This window comes from Sorex araneus, chromosome 3 (assembly GCF_027595985.1).
Source record: "Sorex araneus isolate mSorAra2 chromosome 3, mSorAra2.pri, whole genome shotgun sequence".
Taxonomy (NCBI): domain Eukaryota; kingdom Metazoa; phylum Chordata; class Mammalia; order Eulipotyphla; family Soricidae; genus Sorex; species Sorex araneus.
Window position 1 is genome coordinate 239,002,157 of NC_073304.1, and position 22,447 is coordinate 239,024,603.

Sequence of the window (22,447 nt, forward strand, 5' to 3'; positions counted from 1 at the left end):
AGCCCCACCGCCCTGTAGCGGGGCCGGGCGCAAGGCCCCTCCACAGGCGCGATAAAGAGCACACGACGGGGAGGGGAGAGGCGAGTTGTTGAGTTTATTATTTACACGATGGGAAGGACACAGGCTCAGTGGGCGCAGAACACGCAGCCCAGACACAGGCCCCGGCGCGTGGGCTGTGCCGGGCGGGTCAGACGCAGCGTCCGGCTGCCCATAGGCTACTTGAGGACACGGCCCTAGTGCACGACCCAGTCCCAGAGGGGCCTGGGCTCCAGGCGGACATGGTGCCAGTGTGAGGCCTGCAGCTGCTGACCGTCTGGGGGAGCAGGTCACGGTGAAGGCCTCAACAGTGCCGTGACCACCAGGCCTCTGCTGTTCCAGGGCTGCAGCCCTGTCCCCTCCCCATAGCCAACACCTGCCCGAGGGCGCAGTGGTCAGCCGAGGGGTGGAGTGCAGCACGGGATGGGCTGCAGCGCACAGGAGTCCTTGGCCAGCGCGTCCAGCAAGCACCCCGCTTCCAAGTGCTGGCTCTGGGGGGTGAAGGTGCCCACAAATGCACACACCACCACTCCTGTCCACGTCCTCCACTGTCCCACCGGACGCCGCGGGGTCAACGCACCCATCCTGGTCACGCACGGCTGCCGACAGATGAAGGCCCATCTGCACGGGGCTGCCCTTCAGTCTGGCCACAGAGCCCCCAGACGCCAAGGCAACGAGGCAACAAACAGCGACCAAGTGAGTCCATAGGGCGTGGGCGCGACCAGGACGAGCAGTCTCGTGTTCTCGGGCGGACCTGCTGTGACGACTGAGTCCGAGGCTGCAGGGGCTTCACGGCGCACAGGCCTCCGGCTCAGGGTGGCAAAGGGAGAGCAACGACCAAAACCAGATAGCGGGTCACAACACACACACACACGCGTACACACACGCACACACGTGCGCACACACATACACGCACACGTGCACTAGACGTTGAATGAGAAAAACCCTTCTCCACAGGGACCACAGGACAGAACAGAAGCACAAAGCGCAGATCGGCCCTCTCCTGCCCGGCGCCATCTGCGCGGGAACTCCACCAGCGTCTTGGTTTCAGGATTCTTTAAAGTCAACATCTTTCTCAAGACCGCGAAACAGACAAGAAAGAAACAAGAAAAAGACAGGGTTTTTACACAGATTTAAGCCAGTAATTTTTAGCAAAATGATACAAAACTGTCTTAACCAAGTGGAAGTCGGAAGTTACAGCAGACTCGTCGGGGAGCGGAGTGCCGCCACGCAGGGCTGACCAGCTGCGGAGTGGGGGCCACACTCTGCCGTGTCCCGGCCCGTTGGGGCCGAGTCTGCGCGGCCTCGGTGGCAGCGCCTGGCAAAGGCAGCGCTTGGAGTCTGTCTGGTTTAGTTTGTGTCTTTTCCCCCAGGGGTGTCGCTGGGTGGGTGGCCTGGAGAGTCCCGGTGTTAACATCCGGCCCTAGGCCGGGGGCGTGCCACTAGTAAGCCACTGTAACAGAGTAGATCAGCCATGCATGTCTGCCCTTCACGGGACAAGCAGAGTCCTCACCGGTGCACAGCAGACTGAAGACCGCTGGAAGCCACCCGACCGGGGATCTGTCGGAGCCAAAGCACAGGACAAGGTCAGAGTGAGGCTGGGACCAGCCCTGAGGGGGACACGGAGGCTGCCTGCGCCCCCCGTCTCTGCAGAGGCCCCTCTGGAGCCAGCACGTGTGCTCAGCAGGGAGATGGAGAGGGAGAGACATGCAGGCGGGAAGCTGAGAAGCTTGAGAACGACCAGAACAGAGTCCAAGCAGGGAAGATGCTCCCAGCCCTTCCTAGAAAGTGACCTAGCGTGTGACAGAGAACAGTCCACTGAGGCCTGGGGACACCCCCGTGGGGGAAGATGTGGAAGACGGTGTCAGCAGGGCAGGTTGCGAGCCACTGCCGCAAGGAGCTGCAGAGTGTGGGACAAGAGGGCGTCTGGCAGCGGAGCAGGGGGCTGTGGCTGGCGGCTGACAGACGACAGCTGCAGGGATGCGATGCGGGCAGAGACCGGAGTCGAAAGAAAAGCCAAATGAGGACAGAAACCAATGACGAGAAGAGAGCAAAGCCAGGACGGCAGAGACGCAGAGACCACTAGGAATGTCGCGCAGCAGAGTCAAGCGCGGCCCACACAGCTGAGCACACAAAGGCTCCCGCACGGACACGCCTCCAGACTGCTGCCCTGCCGGCACAGCTGCCGGGAATTCCCACGCGGGTGCCTGGCATGCAAGGCCCCGTGGGCAGCGGTGTGGGGCTCCCCCCCGCGGCTGTGCCATAAGCACACTCACCGGTGCTGCCTTCCAGCGGGGCCGCGCAGCTACTTGCCGTGATGCTCGAAGGGAATGCTATTCTGAGGTGGGAGAGACAGCTGTGGTGAGGCGGGCCGGCCCTGTGAGGACGGGTGCTGCTCACCTGCTCTACCAAGGCCACACGGGGCCAGGGATGGCCCAAGACCCTGGCCACCACCCCCTCACGCCTCCTTGTGGCGAGGACCTGGTCCTGACAAAGGGCTTGTCCTCCTGGACCCAAGGAAGATGCAGATCTGACTGGGAAGCAGGGACGGAGGGAATCAAATAAGCCAGCAGGCAGTGGGGACCAGAATCCTGCTAGTGAGCGTGCTCTAGCAGGGAAGCCCTCTGCCACACCACAGTGCCCGGCTGATGTCCTTACGTAGCTCCCAAAGGAAGAGGCCAGAACCCCACGAGTCGAGTCTAGGATGCAGGACTCCGGTCCACACCCCCTCGGGGCCAAGAGATCAGCGCAAGGGTGCTGGGCCAGTCCCCAAACATCTGCCTCGCTGGCTCTGCTGGGGGCAGGGAGTGCCATGAGACCTCTGGGGCAAGGCCTAGGGGAATCCCCAGAAGACCGATGACCTGCTAAGTTCACTCCAACAGGAAACACCCCCACAGAGACTCTCTGGAGACCCGAGCCTCGCACTCCAGTTCACCTCACATTCCTTCCCGGGTGTTTAGAGGAGGGAGAGAGACAGGCCTCCCAGTGCGGGCCTGCCCATCACAACTCCCTAGCGTGCAGGGCCCAGAAGTCCCAGCTAGTCTGCTTCCGCCTCGTCTTCAGTGGCTGAGCCTCTCATGCGGACGGAGTCTAGCCTGAGTCCAGTGTCCTTGGGCTGTGGCCCTGTCCGACATGTACAGGGACCGAGGCGGCTGTGATCTGGCCCAGCAACTTGGCCAGAGGCTCCCAGGGTCTGTGGGGAGCCTGAGTCCCACGTGTGGGGGCTGCAGCCCAGATCTGCTCAATCCAGAAGAAAGTGGCCGCGAAGATGCCCGCGCCAGCAAAAACACAAACAGACGAAAAGAGCACGGCCCTAGATGCAGGCACTCCCTCTGCCAGGGCTCACTCAGCTTGAACACGGCTCTGGCAGCCGAGCCTCCCACAACACAAAGAGACACAACCCAGGCACAAGGGACAGTCCACCGGCGGGCTCTGGACCGACATGCTGTCCCCGAAGAGAGCAGGGCAGACTGAGGGGACAGCGGGAGTGAAGAGCTGCTCCCACAGACCAGCAGTGAAGGATGATGGGCAGATGGAAGGCAGCACTACGGGGCTGCCTGCCTGCAAGAAGCTGCATCCAAGGATGGCAGAAGGTAAGCCCCTCACATGGGCAAGCGCTGGGCACCAGGCTCCAACAGGCCTAGTGACCAGCAGCAATTCCCACTGCACAGCGTCTGCCCACAAGAACGGAGAATGTGCCGCCCCAAATGGGGGGACAAAGCCAGCGGCACAAGAAGCCGGTCGCCACGCTCACGGCAGCCAGGGGACGCCCTGCATGGCCCTCACGCTCAACAGAGCCCCACACGCTCGGGGCGCGTACCTGTGAGGTGGACATGCGGGAGGTATCTTGTCGGCCCGTGAGATCGGACGAGGAGATGTTGACGGGGGCGCCGCGGTGCAGCCGCATACTCACTTTCCGCTCTCTTTCCATGCCGGACACGGGCCGAGGAGAGGTGTTAGCTGGAGGGAGGAGACAGGTGAGACTGAAGCGCAGGGCAGGCGCACGGCCGTCAAAGGTGCCCGCGATACTTGTCATGCCGGGGCTGAGGGGTGTGGGGGAACGTGGCTACGAGAGACGCCGCTGCAGAGAGCAAAGAGCAAAGAGCAGAGAGCAGAGAGCAGCTCTCTCAAGGCCACGAGCCAGGCCTAATGGCCTCCAACAACAGACTGGACTGGGGACGCCACCGTCCCCCCAAAAGGTCTCGCCTGGCTCAGCTTGGAGCCAGCTCCTCTGGGTCATACAGCCACCGTGTACCGGCCACGGCGGGATGCGGCATGAGCTGCCGACCCGGGACCACTCACCGGTGTGTGAGGTAGGGGTGAGGGGGGTGGGAGGAGCCACTTCCTGTGTCCCCCTCAGCCGGCCCGAGGCCGTGGAAGGGAGGCCACGGGTGGCTGGGTTCCGGGAGTGTCTCAAGCGCTCCTCACGGTCCCGGCGCTCCCGCTCTGCATCATCAGCAGCCCGGCTGGCTCCCTGAGGAGAGAGGATGAGACCAGACTGAAGCGGGGCTGACGGAGCGCCCGCCACTGGCACAGGGGCAGGGCCACAGGGCGAGGTCTCTCCCTCCAGGGCACCAGCCAGCGCGGCAACCTGGCCTCTCCTCTGTCCTGTCCTCCCAGACGTACACACAGGGACAAGCAGCACCCTGGCAGAGGGGGTCCGACACGCCAACCATCGAGAGAGCCTGGAGCAGGCAGGAGCGGCGGCACTGGGCCAAGGAGTCCAGACAGAGCTCGGACCTCCCAGCGCGGGGCGAAGGGTGTGCTGAGCTAAGCCCCGCACGGGCTGGCAGTGACCGTAGGGGCACGGCTGAGTCTGTGGGTGACTTCCGAATCACATGCCCGGAGAGCGCGACGTGGCCAGGCCCACCTCCCTCACTACAGGCCCTTCGTGAAGGCCAAGGCACCCGCCACACGGAGGCAGGTCCCCTCCTCCTGCTCTCCAGGTTCCCGCGCCAAGATTCTCAATGAAACGAAAGCTCCATAGAAAGGAATTCTGGCCGCGGTCAAGAGGACGTGAACTTCCTGGGTTAGAAGGCGCACACAAGCACAATGAACCAGGCCTGCAGGAGATCGGGATCGGCCCCTCGTACCCACCATCCGGGCCACACCCCTCTCAGAATCACGACCAGTCATCCTTTCCAATGACGCCGAGTGTCCCCTGGGCAGGAGGCAGGAGCCCTGTTCCAGGCAGACCAGCGTCTGTGCGTCTCGGTTTGCCCGCTGTTGATTCCTACCCATGGTCCTGCCAGCAAGTCCCAGCACAGGAGCCAGAACCAGCCCGGGAGGTAGAGCGCGTCCACACTGCCCAGACAGCAGGCGTCCACGTGTTGTGCACTTACGAACTTGAGCATGTTCCAGTCGAACACATAGTCGTAGGAGAAGCCCTGCCGGTGAAAGAGGTTCCGGAAGAGCTGGCGCAGGTATGAGTAGTCGGGCTTGTCGTCAAAGCGCAGCGAGCGGCAGAAATTCAGATATGTGGCAAATTCAGCTGGAAAACAAAAGACTCCACGCTGACTAGCAGTGCCCTGACCAGGATCCAGGACTGCTGTTAGCCTTACATTTGTGGGGGACCCATAGGATGCGAGACCCCACCCAGGAGAAATCCAGCAGCAAAGGGGCCAGGGCGTCCCTCTGTCCCTCACTGTGGGAAACACGGGACACTCCCACTCCCCCTGTCCATCGCTGCAGGGCCCATGGACACAGGGGTTGGGGCCTCCCCCGGTCACTCACTGTGGGGACACGGACACTCACAGGGCAGGGCCTCCCCCATCCCTCGTTGTGGGGACTGGATATTCACTGGGCACAGCCTCCCTCTGTCTCTTGCCACAGGGACCATGGACACTCAAAGGGGCCAGGGCCTTCCCCCGTTCCGCACTGCGGGGACCGTGGACACTCACAGGGGTAGCCTTTGCACAGCACTTCGATGGGCGTTGACATCTTCTTCTCACTGATCCTCTCATACTTCTGTCGCTTGGTGGCGGCCTTCAGTCCCTGCCAGGGCAGGGAGCCCAGGTTGAAGTACATGAGCACATATCCCAATGACTCCAGGTCATCCCTTCGAGACTGTTCTGCAGAGAGAAGGGGGCTGGGTCAGATAGGCCTGTGGGGGCGGCCACACCACTTGGGCCCCAGGACACCACAGACGATCGGCCCCTGCCCCCAGGGCTGATGGGGCACCCCAAGGCTCACCGATGCCGAGATGCGTGTTGATGGAGGCATACCGCGCCGTGCCCGTCAGGTTCTTGTTCTCGCGGTAGGGAATGTGCTGGTGGGTGCGGGCGTCCCGATACTTCTTGGCCAGCCCAAAGTCGATGATGTACACCAGGTTGCCTTTCTTCCCCAAGCCCATGAGAAAGTTGTCTGGCTTCACATCTCGATGGATAAAGTTCTTCGAATGAATATATTCAATACGACTGATCTGGGGGCAGAGAAGCGATGGCGGTCACACCTGGGCAGCAGTCCTGGGAAAGCGAGGGCCCTTGACCACGGGGGCCCAGGCGGCCTGCCATACACCTCCCCCGGGGCGGACAGAGTCAGCAGGACCCAGCAGGGCATGGTAGCGCTCACCATCTGGTCAGCAAGGAGCAGGACGGTCTTGAGGCTGAACTTGCGGGAGCAGAAGTTGAAGAGGTCCTCGAGGCTGGGCCCCAGCAGCTCCATCACCATGACGTTGTAGTCGCCTTCCGCCCCGCACCACCGGATGGTGGGGATGCCCACTGCAAGCGAGAGCGGCTCTCATGCCCTAATGCCCCGCGCCACACTCCGTCTCCCAGCTGGTAAGCATCTGACAGAGCAGCACTCTCCGAACCCAGGAACTGCCAGCCCTGACACGCACATTCACTCAGCTCCGGGCCGCTCTGTCCACAGGACCCTCAGCCCCGGCCTTCAGCTGTGTGTACCTCCCAGACTCCCTGCCCCAGGGCTGGGTCATGAGGGAAGCGTGGGCAGGGGTGGTGGGGAAGACAGGATTAGGGGGACAGTCCTACAGTGCTGACAGGACACCTCAGTGTTGCTCTGGATCAGCCCGGGCCGCCCACCCTGCCCCACAGGAGAGCACGTGTCAGCTGCGAGTCTCTAAGACACTTCCAACAAGAAGTTCCTAGACAACTCCCCTCTGCCTTTTGATACCTATGAGCTAGGAGAAGCAGAAATGACCGTTTTGTTTTGTTTTGGTTCATGATCACAGCCAGCAGTGCCAGGAGCCTCAGTGTCCGAGATGGAACTCCGGAGCAACGTGCAGTGCTCCACCCCAGTCTCAGGCCGGCCTGCACTACTCTGGATGGGTGTCTGGGAGTAGGTTTGGGCCACAACTGGAAGTGCTCAGTGCCAAGGTCTCCCAGGCAGGCTCAGGGGACCCTATGGGGTGCGGGGGTCAAAACCAGGGTTAGTGCCCTGCCCGCATGCTATGTCTCTGGTCCCTGTGCACTGATCCTTGCATCTAGTGTTCATCATTTAGAGACCGGAAACTGAGGAGGGATGAAATGCTCACAGCAGAACGGCAGACTGGCAAATGCCTGGCTGGACTCAGGGCATCAGTGAGCCTGCGCTTCGCAGCTTCAGAGTCTGGCCCTGGGCCGTGGCCTTTCCGATCTCAGCGCCACGCTGACCCCGACCTACCACCTAGTTTCTTGGTTTGGTTCTTCACCGACAGGACCGAGGGAGCCTTCTTATTCCAAAATAAGCCCAGAGAGGGGGATGGAGATAGCACAGCCAGCAGGGAACTTGCCCTGCATGCGGCCGACCCGGGTTCAACCCCCATATTGTCCCTTGAGCCCCGTCAGGAGGGATGCGTGAGCATACAGTCAGGAGTCAGCCCTGAGCAGTCAGGTGTGGTCCCAAGACACATAAGCGCACAAGTGCACGTGCACACACACATGCAATACCCAGCCATTCAATCTATCACTGGCAACAGGCAGTCTCCCCAGGGAGATTCCAAACACAAGACTGTGCATGGCCACATTGTTTGGAGAGCAGTGACTCCAGTGCTGGGTAACATCAGTTTGTCTTTTTTCTCCCCGCACTACAGGAAGTTTAGGTTTATTGAGTTACTCCCATTATAGTGCTCCCAAGGCACACTCAATTCCATCAGGCACTCCTAGTCCTATACTGTTTTTCTCTTTTATGTCCTTCACATGGTTTAGCAATGTCCTTCTAGACTCCGAATAATATTTACTCCCGGGCATCCATCATATTTACTTGACTTAAGCCTCAGTTGCCCTTACTTTCTAACACCAAAAGGAGGGTCCCAGCAAGGGACTTGTGGACCCAAGGCAAGCAATAAGCCACCCTGCCATCAAAACAGGACAAGCTAAGCGCCGTAAGAAGTATAAGAGCGCCCCATCCCCCATCCCGCCATCCCTCCATCCATCCATGAATAAGTAAACAAAGCAATCCATCAATAAAACAAAAATCAAATAAAAAAAAAAGAAGTATAAGAGCATGGGAGGGATACTGGGCTCAACTGGTGGTGGAGAATGGACACTGGTAGAGGGAGGGGTGCTCGAACATTGTATGAGGGAAACACAAGTATGAAAATGTGTAAATCTGTTACTGTACCCTCATGGTGATTCACAAATAAATAAATAAATAAATAAATAAATAAATAAATAAACAAACAAACTTAAAAAAAAAAAAAGAAGTGTAAGAGCATGGTCATGGAATAAACTCTGTCTTGACCCAAAAAGAAGTAACCAATTAAGGATCCTGCTGGGGTTAGGAAAGACTAACCTGGCCTGAGGACTATAGTCTGGGATGTCCCCAGGAAGAGCCACTCTTTAAGCGTAATACAACTCCTACCGTGTTCATACAAAATAACTAGAAATATTAGTATTCAATATGATTGTTTAAATGGATTACTAGCTGAGGAAAGGAGAAAGCAATACGCCCTTAGATGGAATCCCGCCCTTGAGCACATCTCCGAATAATCAAGAGTGCTAAACCCTCTGATAAGATTTTGTCCCTGAGTTAATCTCCTAGAACTTCTGAAGGTGGGGCTTTACATCTATTTATTGTTATGATGGACTGCAGCAATGGCACAGCGGGCAGGGCGTTTGCACAAGGCCGACCCAGGTTCGATTCCTTGGTCCCTCTCGGAGAGCTCGGCAAGCTATGGAGAATATCCCGCCCTCACGGCCAAGCCTGGCAAGCTACCTGTGGCATATTTGATATGCCAAAAAACATAACAACAAGTCTTACAATGTAGACATTACTGATGTCTCCACTCGAGCAAACTGATGAAGAACAACGGATGACAGTGCTACAGTGCTACTGTTATGATGATGTTCAATCCCACCTATACATACCCCCACCCTTCATGATTTCTATATAACTATGCTGTAAAGGATGAAATAACATGGTTGCTGATTCCCAACCAGAATGTGGCCCATTCCTTCATGATCTGTCTTTTGTCACCATCGACTGGCCTGGAGAGGCCATTCTCAGGCACTGAATGCATGTGTCGTGTATCCACACCTTGAACTCACAATCAGAAGCCAACACAATCAGGGTTTTCTTCTTCGTGTGCAGGAGCTGATGCCTTCCACCAAGGAACCATTAACCCAGAGGTTAGGAGGCTCCTCACAGGTTTTCAGAGTAATGATGGTTAAGGTTTGGAGCCAACGCCCCAGAACACTGATTCCACTGAAGTACTTCGGTCATTGCTCCATCTTCCTCTTGTATGTGGGTAGCAGAGTCTGACCCCTCGGGTCGATATCACGACGCCCACACCTAGAGCCACCTTCACTTCTCATGCAGCCACAAGGCCCGAAGCACCTCTGCATGGAGAGTGCCGGCGTCAGCACTGGCTCGGGCTCTCCTGGGAGGTGTCCCTTCCCTGCCCTGCACACACACAGCCTCCCAGGGCACTAAGGATCAAGTCCAGCCCGGATGCAGCCGAGAGCTGCAGAGAGCTGAGTCCAGTGTGAGTTCTTGCAGGGAACTCCCCCAGGGCCTCGCACATGCTCTGTCCCCAGAGACACCTCCATGACCAAGGATCCCAGACGCCATGAGCATGCTGAAGATCGGGCTGGGCTCTGTGCACAGGAGTCACGAAGTAAGACTTGGAGCGGCAACTTGTCACCCTCTCAACAACAGCACGTTCTTTTTGTATGACATCCAGTGGTGCCCCGCAGGGATGGAGTATGGCATCCGGCTGAGCAGCCGTGGCCGGGACTCACACTCCTCTCAAGACAGGCTCACGTACACTTGGCTGGGTGTCACCAGGATACCGTGTGACAGGGCTATGCTGGGGACCAAGGCAAGTGTCAGCCCCTGACTTATCTGAAGGGTCTCAATTTTTTTTAAATGATGTAACATCCACCTTTGGCTTCAGCGCCCCTAGTCAACATTCCGCGAGGGAAGGGATAGGGCCACACTGCAGGCAGATTTCGACAGTTTTGCTGGAGGCCTAGGACTGAGAATAAACCCAAACATCTGCTCCCCAAATCCTGCAACTGCAAAACAACAAAATCCTTGATAATGTAGGAGACCAGATGCAGATAGTACAGTGGGGAGGGCGCACACCTTGCACATGGCCAACCAGGTTCAATCCCCAGCACCCCATGAGGTCCCCTAAGCTCTATCAGGAGTGATTCCTGAGCACAGCCATGCCAAAGGGTGCACGGCTCAGCACTAATCACCTAAGCCCCAAGACAGAGGGCAGATCACGCAACACTGTGAACACCAAGCACGCATCCTCTTGGGCTCACTCTGGCAGAGGCCAGGGGAGAGCAAGCAGCGGCATGCCTGTGGATGCGGGCACACGTGCTCGCCGTCATGGTTACGGATGGCAGTGGTTTCACGAGATAGCCACTTAGCCAAGCAGGGAAACTAGCATACAGTCGTTTGCTGCACCTCACTAAAGGGGGCCAAAGTCCAAATGCGAGGGCCAGGGTTAGGGCTTAAGGGGCTGGACTGTGTCCTCGGTACCCTTGGCCTCCTGAGCGACACCACATCAGCCCCCAAACAAAAGCATGTCCAAGTCACATGGGTGGCTCTGCCCTGACACGAGCCTGGAGGGGAAGGTCTGCAGAGCCCACTGGTGAGGTGACAGTCCCTCCTCTGTCCCCACGGCATATGGCTGGCCTCTGACGTCTCCATCAGCTCTTTAGTTATCACAGGAGTCCCCGTCAGGTCTCCATTCGGACAGGACAGACTGCACTGTGCATCGCTCAGGTGGCCCACAAGGGGTGACCCGTGGGGGAAACTAGCGGGGAACCGACCCTCTTCTAAGGTCACTTGATTCTTGCCTGAACCACCTAGGGGTCTGCAGGCAAAGAGCCCTAGATTCAACCATCTGAAATGAACCCGGACACCCCTCAGGCCTGCTCTGTCCTCAGTCCCCTGCCAAGTGCCTCTCTCCCCTTCTGGTGAGTGTCACCCTCCCTCCCAGCCACTCTGCAGCCCAGACTGAGCCAGGAGCTGGGCAGCAGGTGGGCTCACTGTCTGGGGCTGCGGCGTGCAGCGGCTAGCCTCTCTGCAGTCAGCTGGCCTTACACTGCGCGGGCAATTCTCACATCAGCTGCCAAGCTCCAGCTGGGAGGGTGTGGCAGCCTCGGAACCTCAAGAGCCACTGGCTGAGCCTCCCTACCTGCCATGTCTTGGCCTCTGACAGCCCAGGAGGCATTTCGAGCACACAGGAGTGGCCTGCCTTAAGGGTCACTCCTGCATATCCACAGCCCCTTGCTTTCTGCTACAAAACGGCCCTTCTGGCCTGGGAGTATCTGGAGCCAACAGCCAAGTGTCTGCAGGTGGCAAGGCCGGGGGCCGGAAACCCAATGGGTATGACGACACAGGCCACTGCTCCTGAGGCACACACTCACACCCACGATGCCTAAGACCAGAACAAGCGTCCAGGAGTCACCAAGTCTAAAGGAGTGTGAGGAGGTGAGGATCACCTTTGAGAATGCCACCGAGGGCCTGGAATGGAATCGCAGGTTGAGTGGTGCTTAAGGGCACAGGAAGGTGAGCAGGCCACTGTGGAGGGTCTGCTGGGGCCAAGGGCTGGGACCAGTGTGTCCTTGTAGGAGAGGACAGCCAGATCTCTGAGCCAGAGTGGAAGATGCCAGACTCACAAACCACTGTACTTGCGGAGGAGCTGCCCTGTTTGTGACAGGAAGCTCGGACTGTCGTCAGCAATGGGATGGGCTAGAAGTCTGGCTGCTCCCGGGGCTCGAGGCCCTGTGCCAGTGTGTGCTAAGTGTCCCCCATCCTCACAGGGGACCTTGAGCAGGTAACAGGCGGGCCCACCGAGGCTTCCAGGGAGGGTGGGTACGTGTGCAGACGTAAGCCGGCAAGGTCAGGCCCGAAGCACCCAGAGCTGCCTGGGGGGGCTGCCGGGTCCCACTGCTGTTCGGAAACCCTTGGTGCAGGCTCCCTACTGGGAGAACACCTGGGGGAATGAAAGGAGAAAGGGGCTCCAGGGAAGGCTGATGGGATCCAGGCTGGACTGCGGCCGAGTGGAGGAGCACTTGCATGTGAGGTCTCCCCCGCTGCTGTCCCGGTCACCAGGGTGGTCATTGGGTAGCCACCACAGGGCCTCGTTTCTGTATGTAGTGTCACTGTGTTCTGGGTTTTTACTGTTTACAACTTTTTTGTTACTCACAAAAAATAATCCATCTTTGACCAAAGGTTTGGCACCAGGCAAAGAATATGAACAGGTGTGGCTGCCCTGGTCAAGATGGGGTCCTGGACCATCCTCTGCTCCCCAATCTCCTGTTCCGGACCAGACTGCCCTAAAAGTTAAACCTGCTACCCCCTCGCCCAGCACCTGTCCCTGCACAGCCATGTGCACTGTTTTTGCTTCTTCAGGCCACTCTTAAAGGGGGAACCAGGTACATTCAAACCTCCCCATTCAGAGCGTGTGCTCCAGCATCTCAGCCAGCTCCCTGCCTGCCTCAGAAAGGACCACACAGCAATCCCTGGCCAAAGCCTGAAAAGGATCCCTGCCCCACACGGCTGTCCTGAGTGGGTCAGACCTGCCCCTACACACACACACACACACACACACACACACACACACACACACACACACACACACACGCTGTCCCGAGTAAGTCAGACCTGCCCCTACACACACACACACACACACACGGCTGTCCTGAGTGGGTCGGACCTGCCCCCCCCACACACACATGGCTGTGCTGAGTGGGTCGGACCTGTCTCTACACACACACACAGCTATACCATGAGGGTCAGATCTTTAACTAGGGTCGCAGAGCACAGAGAAGCAATGTGGAAGGCATCCATCAAGGAAGGTGGTTTTGGGAACCAGGGGAAGACGGAAGGGGTCTCGAGTCACTCAGGGACTATATATAAGTTCTAGAAAGTTATGTCATCATGGCCATAGCATAAGCAGACACACATTTTAATTTCACCTTTATAGCTAGATATCAGGGCATTTTGTGGATCTCGAACTGGAAAGAGGGGAGGGGTATTTGTAAGCTCTGGCGCCAACACTTGGGAGGACCAGTGTGCCAACTGCCCTGCTGGCACACCAAGTACTTCCTTCCCCACCAGCAACACACCAGCAGATCCCGCCCGATCTTTAGGTTTCCCCAACTTCTGTGCAGGTCAGAGAGCAGAGCCAGGATGAAGATGACAGCCTCGGTGATCCGGAAGGATGCTCAGCCTGTACAAGTAGAGCAGAACACCTCTGCCTCACCTACACAGCGCACCTGGTGTCACCCTGCCCAGCTAAGCAGGCGCCTGTACTGCAGCATCAGAACACAGTGCTGTGCAGCAGAAACCAGAGCCCAGGGCATGACGGAGTGTAATGCAAGAGCAAGGTGCCAGAAGCCAGCCAGGGATCCTCAACAGCAGGCTAAGAAAATGGCTCAGAGGCAGAGCACACACCAGGCATGTCCCAGAGCCTGGATCAAATCCCAAGCACCAAATGGCTCCTGAGCACCGCAGGAGTCTCCCCCGACTCAAGAAAAACAAACAGAAAGAAACGTGATATAGATAAAAGACTTCCCCAAGAAACAGCCACCAAAACCAACACAAAAGGATCTCAGCCACTAAAACAGAAGCCACGGGGACCGGAGTGATAGGACAGGGGGTAGGACGTTTGCCTTGCACACTGTTGACCTGGGTTTGATCCTCGGCATCCCATACGGTTTCCCGAGCACCACCAGGAGTGATTCCTGAGTGCAGAGCCAAGAGTAACCCCTAAGCCTCACCAGGCATGATCCAAAAAGCAAAAAAACCCAGGAGCCACATTAGCAGGCCTGCGGTCCTCACAAATGCACAACCTGGGGTGGGAGTGCAGCCTAGATTAAGACCACTCACGCTGACGGTGGAGGCTGTAGCCCCTTCTCTCCAGGGGCAGTACCAGCAGCCTCCCCCTTCATGGCAGGCGCAGCCCAGAGAACAGGCAAGCACCCGAGCTGTCAGCTGGGGAAGGAGGGCTGAGCTGCTCTGCCCTCTGCAGGCCACACCTTCCCTGAGCGGGGACGCCCCGAAGCTGTTCACCACTCCATTCCCCGTCACAGACTGTCACTGACATCGGGCACCCAGCATGCTGCCCAGCCACATGATTCGTGGCACCAACAGTCCCATCTATCATTAGGACAGGCAACAAGCTGCCTGGACTGTACCGGGTGGTTCTCAACACTCGATATGCTTTCGCTCATGGCGTCCAAAGGCAGAAAAATGTGTCCTTAGAACCGAAAAACTGGGAGCCAGGACCAGGTAAATTCTATTTTGATCTGTGAGAGATTTCAATATAAATACGGGAACTTGGCATGAACTCAACATACAAAGAGCTTCAGCAATTCAACCTTAAGACAAATGCAAATACAACTTCCAGATGTTTCCAAACACTAAGGTTTTTTTCCTTGGGAGGGGGGTGAGAGGGGGTTTCTTTAATAGTGAACCAAGTGTATAGACTCAGTTTAGATGACCCCTTTTGGGTAAAGCCAAGGCATTAGAGTTAGGACCAATGAACCATTGGTCTTCTCTGTCAGGTCTGACCAAGGTACTGACCTTGGCCTCGCCTAGGTCAGCTCCTACACAGCCTACTGGATCTGGGCCATCCACCAGGCACACACATGAGTGGCTATCATAGACATTCTTCGTGGCTGACTCCATGGTCAGAGGGAACCATATGAGGGCACATCGGTCACACCTGCGACTCTTGGCCACTCTTCTGAAGGCACACAGGTTGTCTGGGAAGCCCAGTCTCAGAAGGTGGTGAGACGAGACCTCCCAGCACTGCCATCATGGCCTTCAAAGCATTTACTGTGGCCTCGGCTTTGGGAGAAGGGACTGTCATCTTGGCTTTTGATGCCTTCTTTGTGAACATTAGATTTTTTTAAAAACGAACCTGAGTAGTGTGAAAGAGCACCAGACATAAAAGCCAACACGGGTCAGAAAGCTAGCTCAGAGGGCTAGAGTGCAGGCTTTGCATGCAGGAACCCTAGGCCTGATCCCCAGCACTGCCTGGTCCCCAACTACAGAGCCAGGAGAAGCCCAGGAATACCACGGAGTATGCCTCCAAACAAAAAATAAATGAAAACCCACTTGGCCAAGGCATGGCAAGACGGCAGATCCTGCTCCCCTGCACTGACCTCTCAAGCAGGAGGTGCTCAGCGCGAGTTCAGGGGACGAGGCACCAATGAACCAGTTCCCAACAAGCAGCTCTGGAGAGTCAGGCACTCAGCAGGGAGTAACCAGACACTTCTGAGTGACAATGAGGCGGGGCAGTTCCCGTGGCCTGGGGTCCCCAAGGCTGGAGACAGCTGAACCCTTGGTACAGAGCCTCTGCCCAGTGATGTGATCCGGTAGGAGCAGCCCACATCCCCTCCTCCCACTGCCATTAGCCCTGACACGGAATTTTCCGCTGGGCCTCGCAGTCGGCCTCGGGGTGGGAAGACCACTCAGATCACTTTGTGGTTCCGCCTGAAGATTCACTCTTTCTGCTCAAGTCAGCATCTGGGTCAAGGTGCCGCTCAGCAGGAGAGCACTTGCCTGGCGTGAGGCTCTGGGTTCAACTCCTAGCACTGCAAAACAAAGACTAAACATGGTGTCTACCCAAGTCCTTAGCCAACACTGCTTGCTCACTCGCATCTGCCTCTGCTATTTCAGACATTTATCTGCAGTCCAACGCAGATAACATTCAGGTTCAGCCTGTGTCCTGGAGAGAGTGCCGTCCTTTATTCCAGACATGAACCTGCTGACACCCACGCACAAGACTCTTGTGGCGAATGTGACACTCTCGTCATAGCTGACACTAAAGTGCTTTTCACACCACACCTCCCCAGGGTAACCTGCTCCTATAGCCGCTGCCTGCTCGCTGAGAACTGCCACTCTGTCACCAAGAGCCACCATGGCCCCTGCTTCATGTCGCCTCTCCAAAGGCATGGAAAGCCACCCTCCAGGTGACCCACAACTCAGCCCAAGAGAAAGGTGTGTCCAACGCCTGCTGCCCTTCCACGAACAATACTGCCCACAGGCGCCCGAGATGTGGTGCGGGAGACGGACAGAAGCACGACCGGCGGTTCTGGGGAAGTAGACTCCCCATCGGCAAGCCCCCCAGTTCGAGTGAGCTCACACTCCAGCAGAACCACGCGCCAAGGGAACCAATGGAGCGGAGCAAGCACAGTCAGGGCACTTGCCCGACTCAATCCCTAGCACCACATAGTCCCCAAGTGCTCCCAGAAGTAACCCAAACACTACTGAGGGTCACCCCCACCCCCAAACTACTGATATGCCTCCAGGGCTGCAGAGGGAGCAGGCCCCGCTGCTCACACCGGAAGACCCTTTTGGCTCCGGCCCTGTATGAGTGGGGGTTCTCTCTCCAGCACCCCTCGCCCCTGTCTGTAAGAGAGCTACTCCTTCAACCCCGATAAGACTTTTTTTTTTTTTTTTTTGCTTTTTGGGTCTCACCCAGCGATGCTCAGGGGTTATTCCTGGCTTTGCACTCAGGAATTACTCCTGGCGGTGCTTGGGGGACCATATGGGATGCCGGGGATCGAACCCGGGTCGGCCGCGTGCAAGGCAAACGCCCTACCCGCTATGCTATCGCTCCGGCCCCCCTCCGATAAGACTTTTAAACTTAACTGTTTCAACTCCACCAGCCCACGCTCCTCCCCATTAAGGCCACCTCCTGGGTCCCTGCAGACCCTCTGTCCCTAGCATCAACGGCACCCGTCCTCTGTAACAGCAGGTCCACTGGCTCTGACCCCACGGCAAGTTTTCATTTTGCCCTGTCAGTCAGCAGCTTGTAGCCCTGGTTCAGGCAGCCTGGGACAGATGGCACCAGACAGCCTTTACAGTGACTATTTGTGCTGCGAAGACACTGTCACCTAGATGGAAGAACGTCAGTTCCCAGCAGCAGCACAGATGAACTTGCGTTTGTGGAGGGAAGACAGTGAAGCAACCAGTCGTCCCTGCCGACAAGATGACAGACGCTGGGGCCACATCTTCCTCCACCAAAGCACTGATCTACGCCAACCCTGCGTGGCAGCCCAAGGTGACGCGCCATTTCTTCGGGAGCAGCACACACATGCTTCCTGATCCTGCACATCTTCAAGACTCTGACATCTCCCATAAACCTTCTCCTGCTCACAAAGTACTGGAAAGTCCAGAGAATTCCAAAAGTGAGGCTCAGAGCAGGTCAGGGTTCAAAGAGCAGGCCAGCAACTGAGGTGGCAGAGAGCAGGTCAAGAGCTCAACCTGCTGCTTCCTACAGAGTGACTGAAGGGACCCTCCACCCACACTGCGAGAACATATATGTGTTCATAAATACAGCTAGGAACAAATGCCAACATGAGGCAGAGAGCTGGCGAATTCAAGAGTGAACCTGCTGTGCAATGGTGGGGTGCTACGGAAGGCCAAACCAGCGAAGGTGTAGACCTCCCCACTCCCTGGTCCCCACCACCAAGTAAAGCCCGTACCTCCTCCCTGCATCATCTTGTAGATTTTGCTCTCAATGTGGAGCTGAGGGTGTTTGGTTTTGACACATTCAAGCTTGATGGCAACTTCTTCTCCTGCAGCAATGTCCGTACCTGAGCAAAGAAAGAAATCACAAACATTTATCACCAGGCCTCAGCCACTTAATTCAACATTTCAACACGCTGGGGAACAACGAACACCAGCAAACCTCCCAGGAGAGAGCCAACAGCCATGGAGGTACCTGTTCTCCTATGAAATGCTCTCCGGGTCTGATGGACAATCAGCCGGATTTCCCTTTTTCAAACAGGAAGTCTTTTCTTTGGCCACATACCACAGTGCTCAGGGGACCAAATGGGATGCTGGGATCAAACCGGGTCAGTGGTGTGCAAGACAAGCGCCCTACCCACTGCACCATCTTTCCAGCATCCAAAAACAGGAAGTTTTTGATGTGTAGAAATGTCTATTTGGGTCCATCATCCACATCCACATGTCCTTACTCTGAGCCCATCACTCGAGACAGGACACTATAGGCCTCTGTAGGCCTCAGTCTTTGGTGTGAACCTACCCGTCTGTCTCACCCACAGAGGGAGGGTTCCTCAGGCCTCTGCTCCCGGACCCTCAGTAGATCCGTGAAGCCTGAGTGGCCAAGATAGGTACGTCTGGGCCCTTCTCTAGGAGGCCTGGACTTCAATCGCCACGAGCAGCCCGTTCCCGCACACACAGCGGACAGTCAGGCTTCTCCTTGGGCTGGGTGCCCATGGCTCTGCGAGGTATCAGTCCATCAGGGCACCCGCAGGGCAGAGCAAACTCTCCCTCCTAGGGACAGGACATCACTGTACTGCTCTCACTGCTGTTTTCAATAAAACTATATATTTATGCTCTGTGACCTGTCCCACTCTGTGACTTGTTGATTTTGTGCTAAAACAGGCAATACATCTGCGACTACCTCCTGTTTACCAACCTATGAAGGTTTCTTGGTTTTCTTTCCTTCTTTTTTTGGTTTCTGGGCCACACCCAGCAGTGCTCAAGGCTTACTCCTGACTCTTCCTCAGGGTAAGATTTGAGGGACCCTATGCAGTGTCTCGGATCAAACCCAGGTCAGTTGCAAGCAAGCAAAGTGCCTTTCCCACTGTACTATCTCTCTAGTCCCCAGTCTGAGTTCAAAGGTAAAATAAGAGCTGTAGCAACGGGGCACAGGATCTGCCTTCCTGCACTAAGGAGCTGCCGGCCTGACAACCCCCATGTTTCCAGGCTTCACATAAATACTCCAGTCTACCCCAATGCTGTGCACTTTACTGGGGGCAGAGGAGATACAAGACCCCCAGCGAGGTCCCTTCCAGTGGCGCAGGGCATGGAGAGGAACCCAGCTCCAGCAGCAGACAAACCACACATTTCCCACAGGGGCTGCAGCAGTGGGCAAAGCACCTGGCCGGTCCCTGTTCATAAGAAGCCACAGAGCTAAAGCCCCCAGATTCCAGACGAGGTCAGTGAGTACATGAACCACTGACAAGAGGCCTGCTGATGTTCACATGCTCAGTGACCACTCAAGAACAACAGAGAAGCAAGCCCTTCCAGTCCTCAGGGCATGTGGCCACTTCAAGTGGCCTGGCTCGGGGCTGGTGGCCAGGACCGTGGCTGCACAAACACCCACCACCTGACCACTGCTGGTGGCCCCAGGGCCCTCAGAGAAGCTCTCCTCGCCAGTGTGTGTGGAAAAGATAGGGCAATGGGAAGACGGTCTTCTCCTGTCCGTGTGCATATAGAGTAGCCCGTCCTCTTTCCAAGTCTCGACAAGAAGTGACTGAGGGCAAGCACACCGGGCAGTGGAAACTGAGCTCTAGTTCCTGCTAGGACCTGGAACTCTGACCCAAACTCAAAGCCAGCCCAGGAACATGACTCACACTCTCAGTGACATCAGCAACGGCCCGACCGTCACCCAGGCCAGGCAGTGGGGCTCCACGGCAGCAATCAGCGGCTCCCACCCAACCATGTCTCATCCCGCTCTTCTGTGACCAGTGACGCTAATGACTGACAGACACCCCTGCAAATACAGGTAGTCGGGAGAAATGACAAGAGGCAAGGGCCGGAGCGACAGGACAGGGGAAGGTGCTGACCTTGCACATCTCCAACCCAGCTTTGATCCCCAGGCACCCTATATGATTCAAGCACCACCAGGAGTAATTCCTGAGTGCAAAGCCAGGAAAACCTCTAGCATCCCCGGGTGTGGTCCAAAAACAGACAAAGGAACAAACAACCCAACAGGCAATGCTCAGCACATGAATTCCAGCTTCTACCAGAGGCCCTGCGGAATGGAACCAGAGGGGCAGAGACACGCACATGCCTGACTTCCCGGCAGCACAAGTTCCTGAGCACCAAGTTGGGAAGAGCCCTCAGCAGCCCTGGGCATACGCCACCACTACCACTACCAAGAAATCCACGAGCCAGCCCTCTGCATGCTCACAGCCAGGAAGGTGCCCCTAAGCCTGAGGGCACAAAGAGCAGAGCTGGACCTGGTAAGCTCCCAAGAGACGAGAACAGGCTGTGGCTGCTGCTCTGGCCGGAGTTTGCCCATCTCCAGGCGTCCGGGGAGAAACACCAAGCAGCGGAGCTTCAAGTTCTTCTGTATACCAAGTACACATGACACCAAGTATCGGAGGCCGCTGAACAAAGCCCAGGTCAGCCCTCTTCATAGCCCTGCACCACCTCCCCGGCAGACATGTGCCACTGGCAGTGCTCCTGGAAGTCTAGTCCTCAAAGCGCCTCCAGTCCACAGCGGTCACACACAAGCCAGGGAGGAGGCAGTGGCAAGCTCTGCCAGCACAGACCATCGCCGCAACATTCCGACTTTCTCTTGTGCCGTGTGCCTCAAAAACACAGGTATCCCGAAGCGGGCGAGATCGAGGAGCCCCCAGACCGTGCCATCAACTCAGGAATCCTTGCGGATTTGACAGCCACCGCTGAGCTCCGGGTCCCCACTCACGGCAGGCGGGCAGTCTCCCTCCCCGGAGTTTCCCTTACAAAGACACGCTCGCTTCAAAGCGACGTTAGCGCCCGGCCCGGCCTCGGAGTCTCATCCCCTGAGCTGAGCGTGCAGAGACAGATGGTGAGTCAGCTCGACCCTGACTTATCAACAAAGAGCAAGGGAGGACCTGGAGCAGGAGGGCGAAGGTCACTCTCCGGGCGAGCGCCGAGGAGACACTGAGGCAGGACCGGGACTCCTCATCACACAGAAACGCGCAGGCCACAACCCGGAAGGCGGCCGGGCTGCAGGAAGTGGCCCACCGCGCCGCTCCCGGCCGAGATGCCAGGCCAGCGGCGGGCGGCGGTGGCACGCACGGACACCTGTGGCCACACGGCCCGGAGCCAGCACGGCCACACCCGGGCTCGGGGCACTCGCGCCCCCAGCCTCGGGCCCGGCCCCCGCGGCCCCGGCGGGGGCTGCTGCCTCCAGCCAGGGCGCCGCCGGACCCCCGGACCTGCCCTCTGACAGCGGCGCCCGGGAGGCCCGGGCTGTCCTTGGGGCCCGACGCCGGGGCCTTGTCAACGATCGCGGCCCTCCCCGCCGGGGGTCCCGGAGGGCGGCGGGACGCGAGTGGGGGGCCGGCACGGGCCGAGCCCCGGCAAGATGGAGCCCGCGGCCGGGGCGGCCGGCGGCGGGGCCGGGTGGGGGGGGGGGGCGGGCGCCTGGCCGGACCCCCGGGGCGGCCACTCGGGCCCCGGGCCGCGCCGCCCCGGAACAATGAGGCGGCCCGCGGCGGCCGCGCAGCCCCCCAACCCGCGACCCCCGGGCCCCGCGCCCCCGCCTTTGTCTGCGGCAGGTGCGGGCCGGGGGTCCCGCTCCGCCGCGGCGCCGTTTGGGGGCGGCCCCGAGCGCGGGGGGCGCTCACCGAGATAGATGTCTCCGAAGGAGCCGCTGCCGATCTTGCGGCCCAGCCGGTACCGGTTCCCGACTCGGAGCTCCATGGCGGCGGCGCGGCCCGGCTCGCTCCGACCCTCCCGGCCGCTTCCTGGGTCTGAGCTCCGGGAGGCGGCGCCGCTGCTGCCGCTACTGCGGGTCGGGCTGCCGGCTCCGCCCCCCTCACGGCCCCGCTTTCACCATCGCTTTCCGGCCACCCCGCCGCTCCCAGCGCCTCAATACGGGGCGGATGGGACAGTCCGAGCGCCGCCGCCCCTGCTCCGGGCCCCGCCGGCCCCGCTCGCCCTCTCCCCGCCGCGGATGGACTCGGATCTCCCGGGCCTAAATCCCCCTTCAGCTGCCTGAAGGAGCCGCCGCCATGGCGCTGTGACGTCACTTCCCCTAGCAACCCGGCGGGGCGGGGTTTAGCGGGGGCGGGGCTCCGAGGGGCGGGTCCTGGCGGGGCGGGGCCGAGCTGCGGAGTCTCGGGGCGGGGTCGCCCAGCGGGACCCAGGCTCGGCCGTGCCCAGCGTCCGGGGTGAAGCCGCGAATTTGCGGGAGCTTGCTGGGGGCTTCGTTCGCTGCGCTGAGGCCCTGCGCGACAGACACCTACCCCCTTTG

The 22,447-nt window shown here is 58.4% G+C and overlaps 1 protein-coding gene across 3 annotated transcripts; it reads right to left on the reverse strand.

Annotated features, from left to right (window-relative positions):
- Positions 1-75: 75 nt before the first annotated feature.
- Positions 76-22,223, reverse strand: CSNK1D (casein kinase 1 delta). 3 transcript variants are annotated; one of them, XM_004621061.2, is made up of 10 exons: positions 21,819-22,223; positions 17,934-18,044; positions 6,607-6,755; positions 6,229-6,457; positions 5,937-6,107; positions 5,379-5,527; positions 4,339-4,510; positions 3,857-3,996; positions 2,313-2,374; positions 76-1,596 (listed from the first exon to the last, which is right to left on the reverse strand). In XM_004621061.2, exons 1-9 carry the CDS (start codon positions 21,892-21,894, stop codon positions 2,342-2,344), a joined length of 1,230 nt encoding a protein of 409 aa, XP_004621118.1. In that variant the 5' UTR covers positions 21,895-22,223; the 3' UTR covers positions 76-1,596; positions 2,313-2,341. The 3 variants fall into 3 exon arrangements, with proteins under 3 accessions (XP_004621118.1, XP_054987950.1, XP_004621117.1); XM_055131975.1 differs by having other exon boundaries at positions 2,313-2,413; XM_004621060.2 differs by lacking the exon at positions 2,313-2,374.
- Positions 22,224-22,447: the final 224 nt, after the last annotated feature.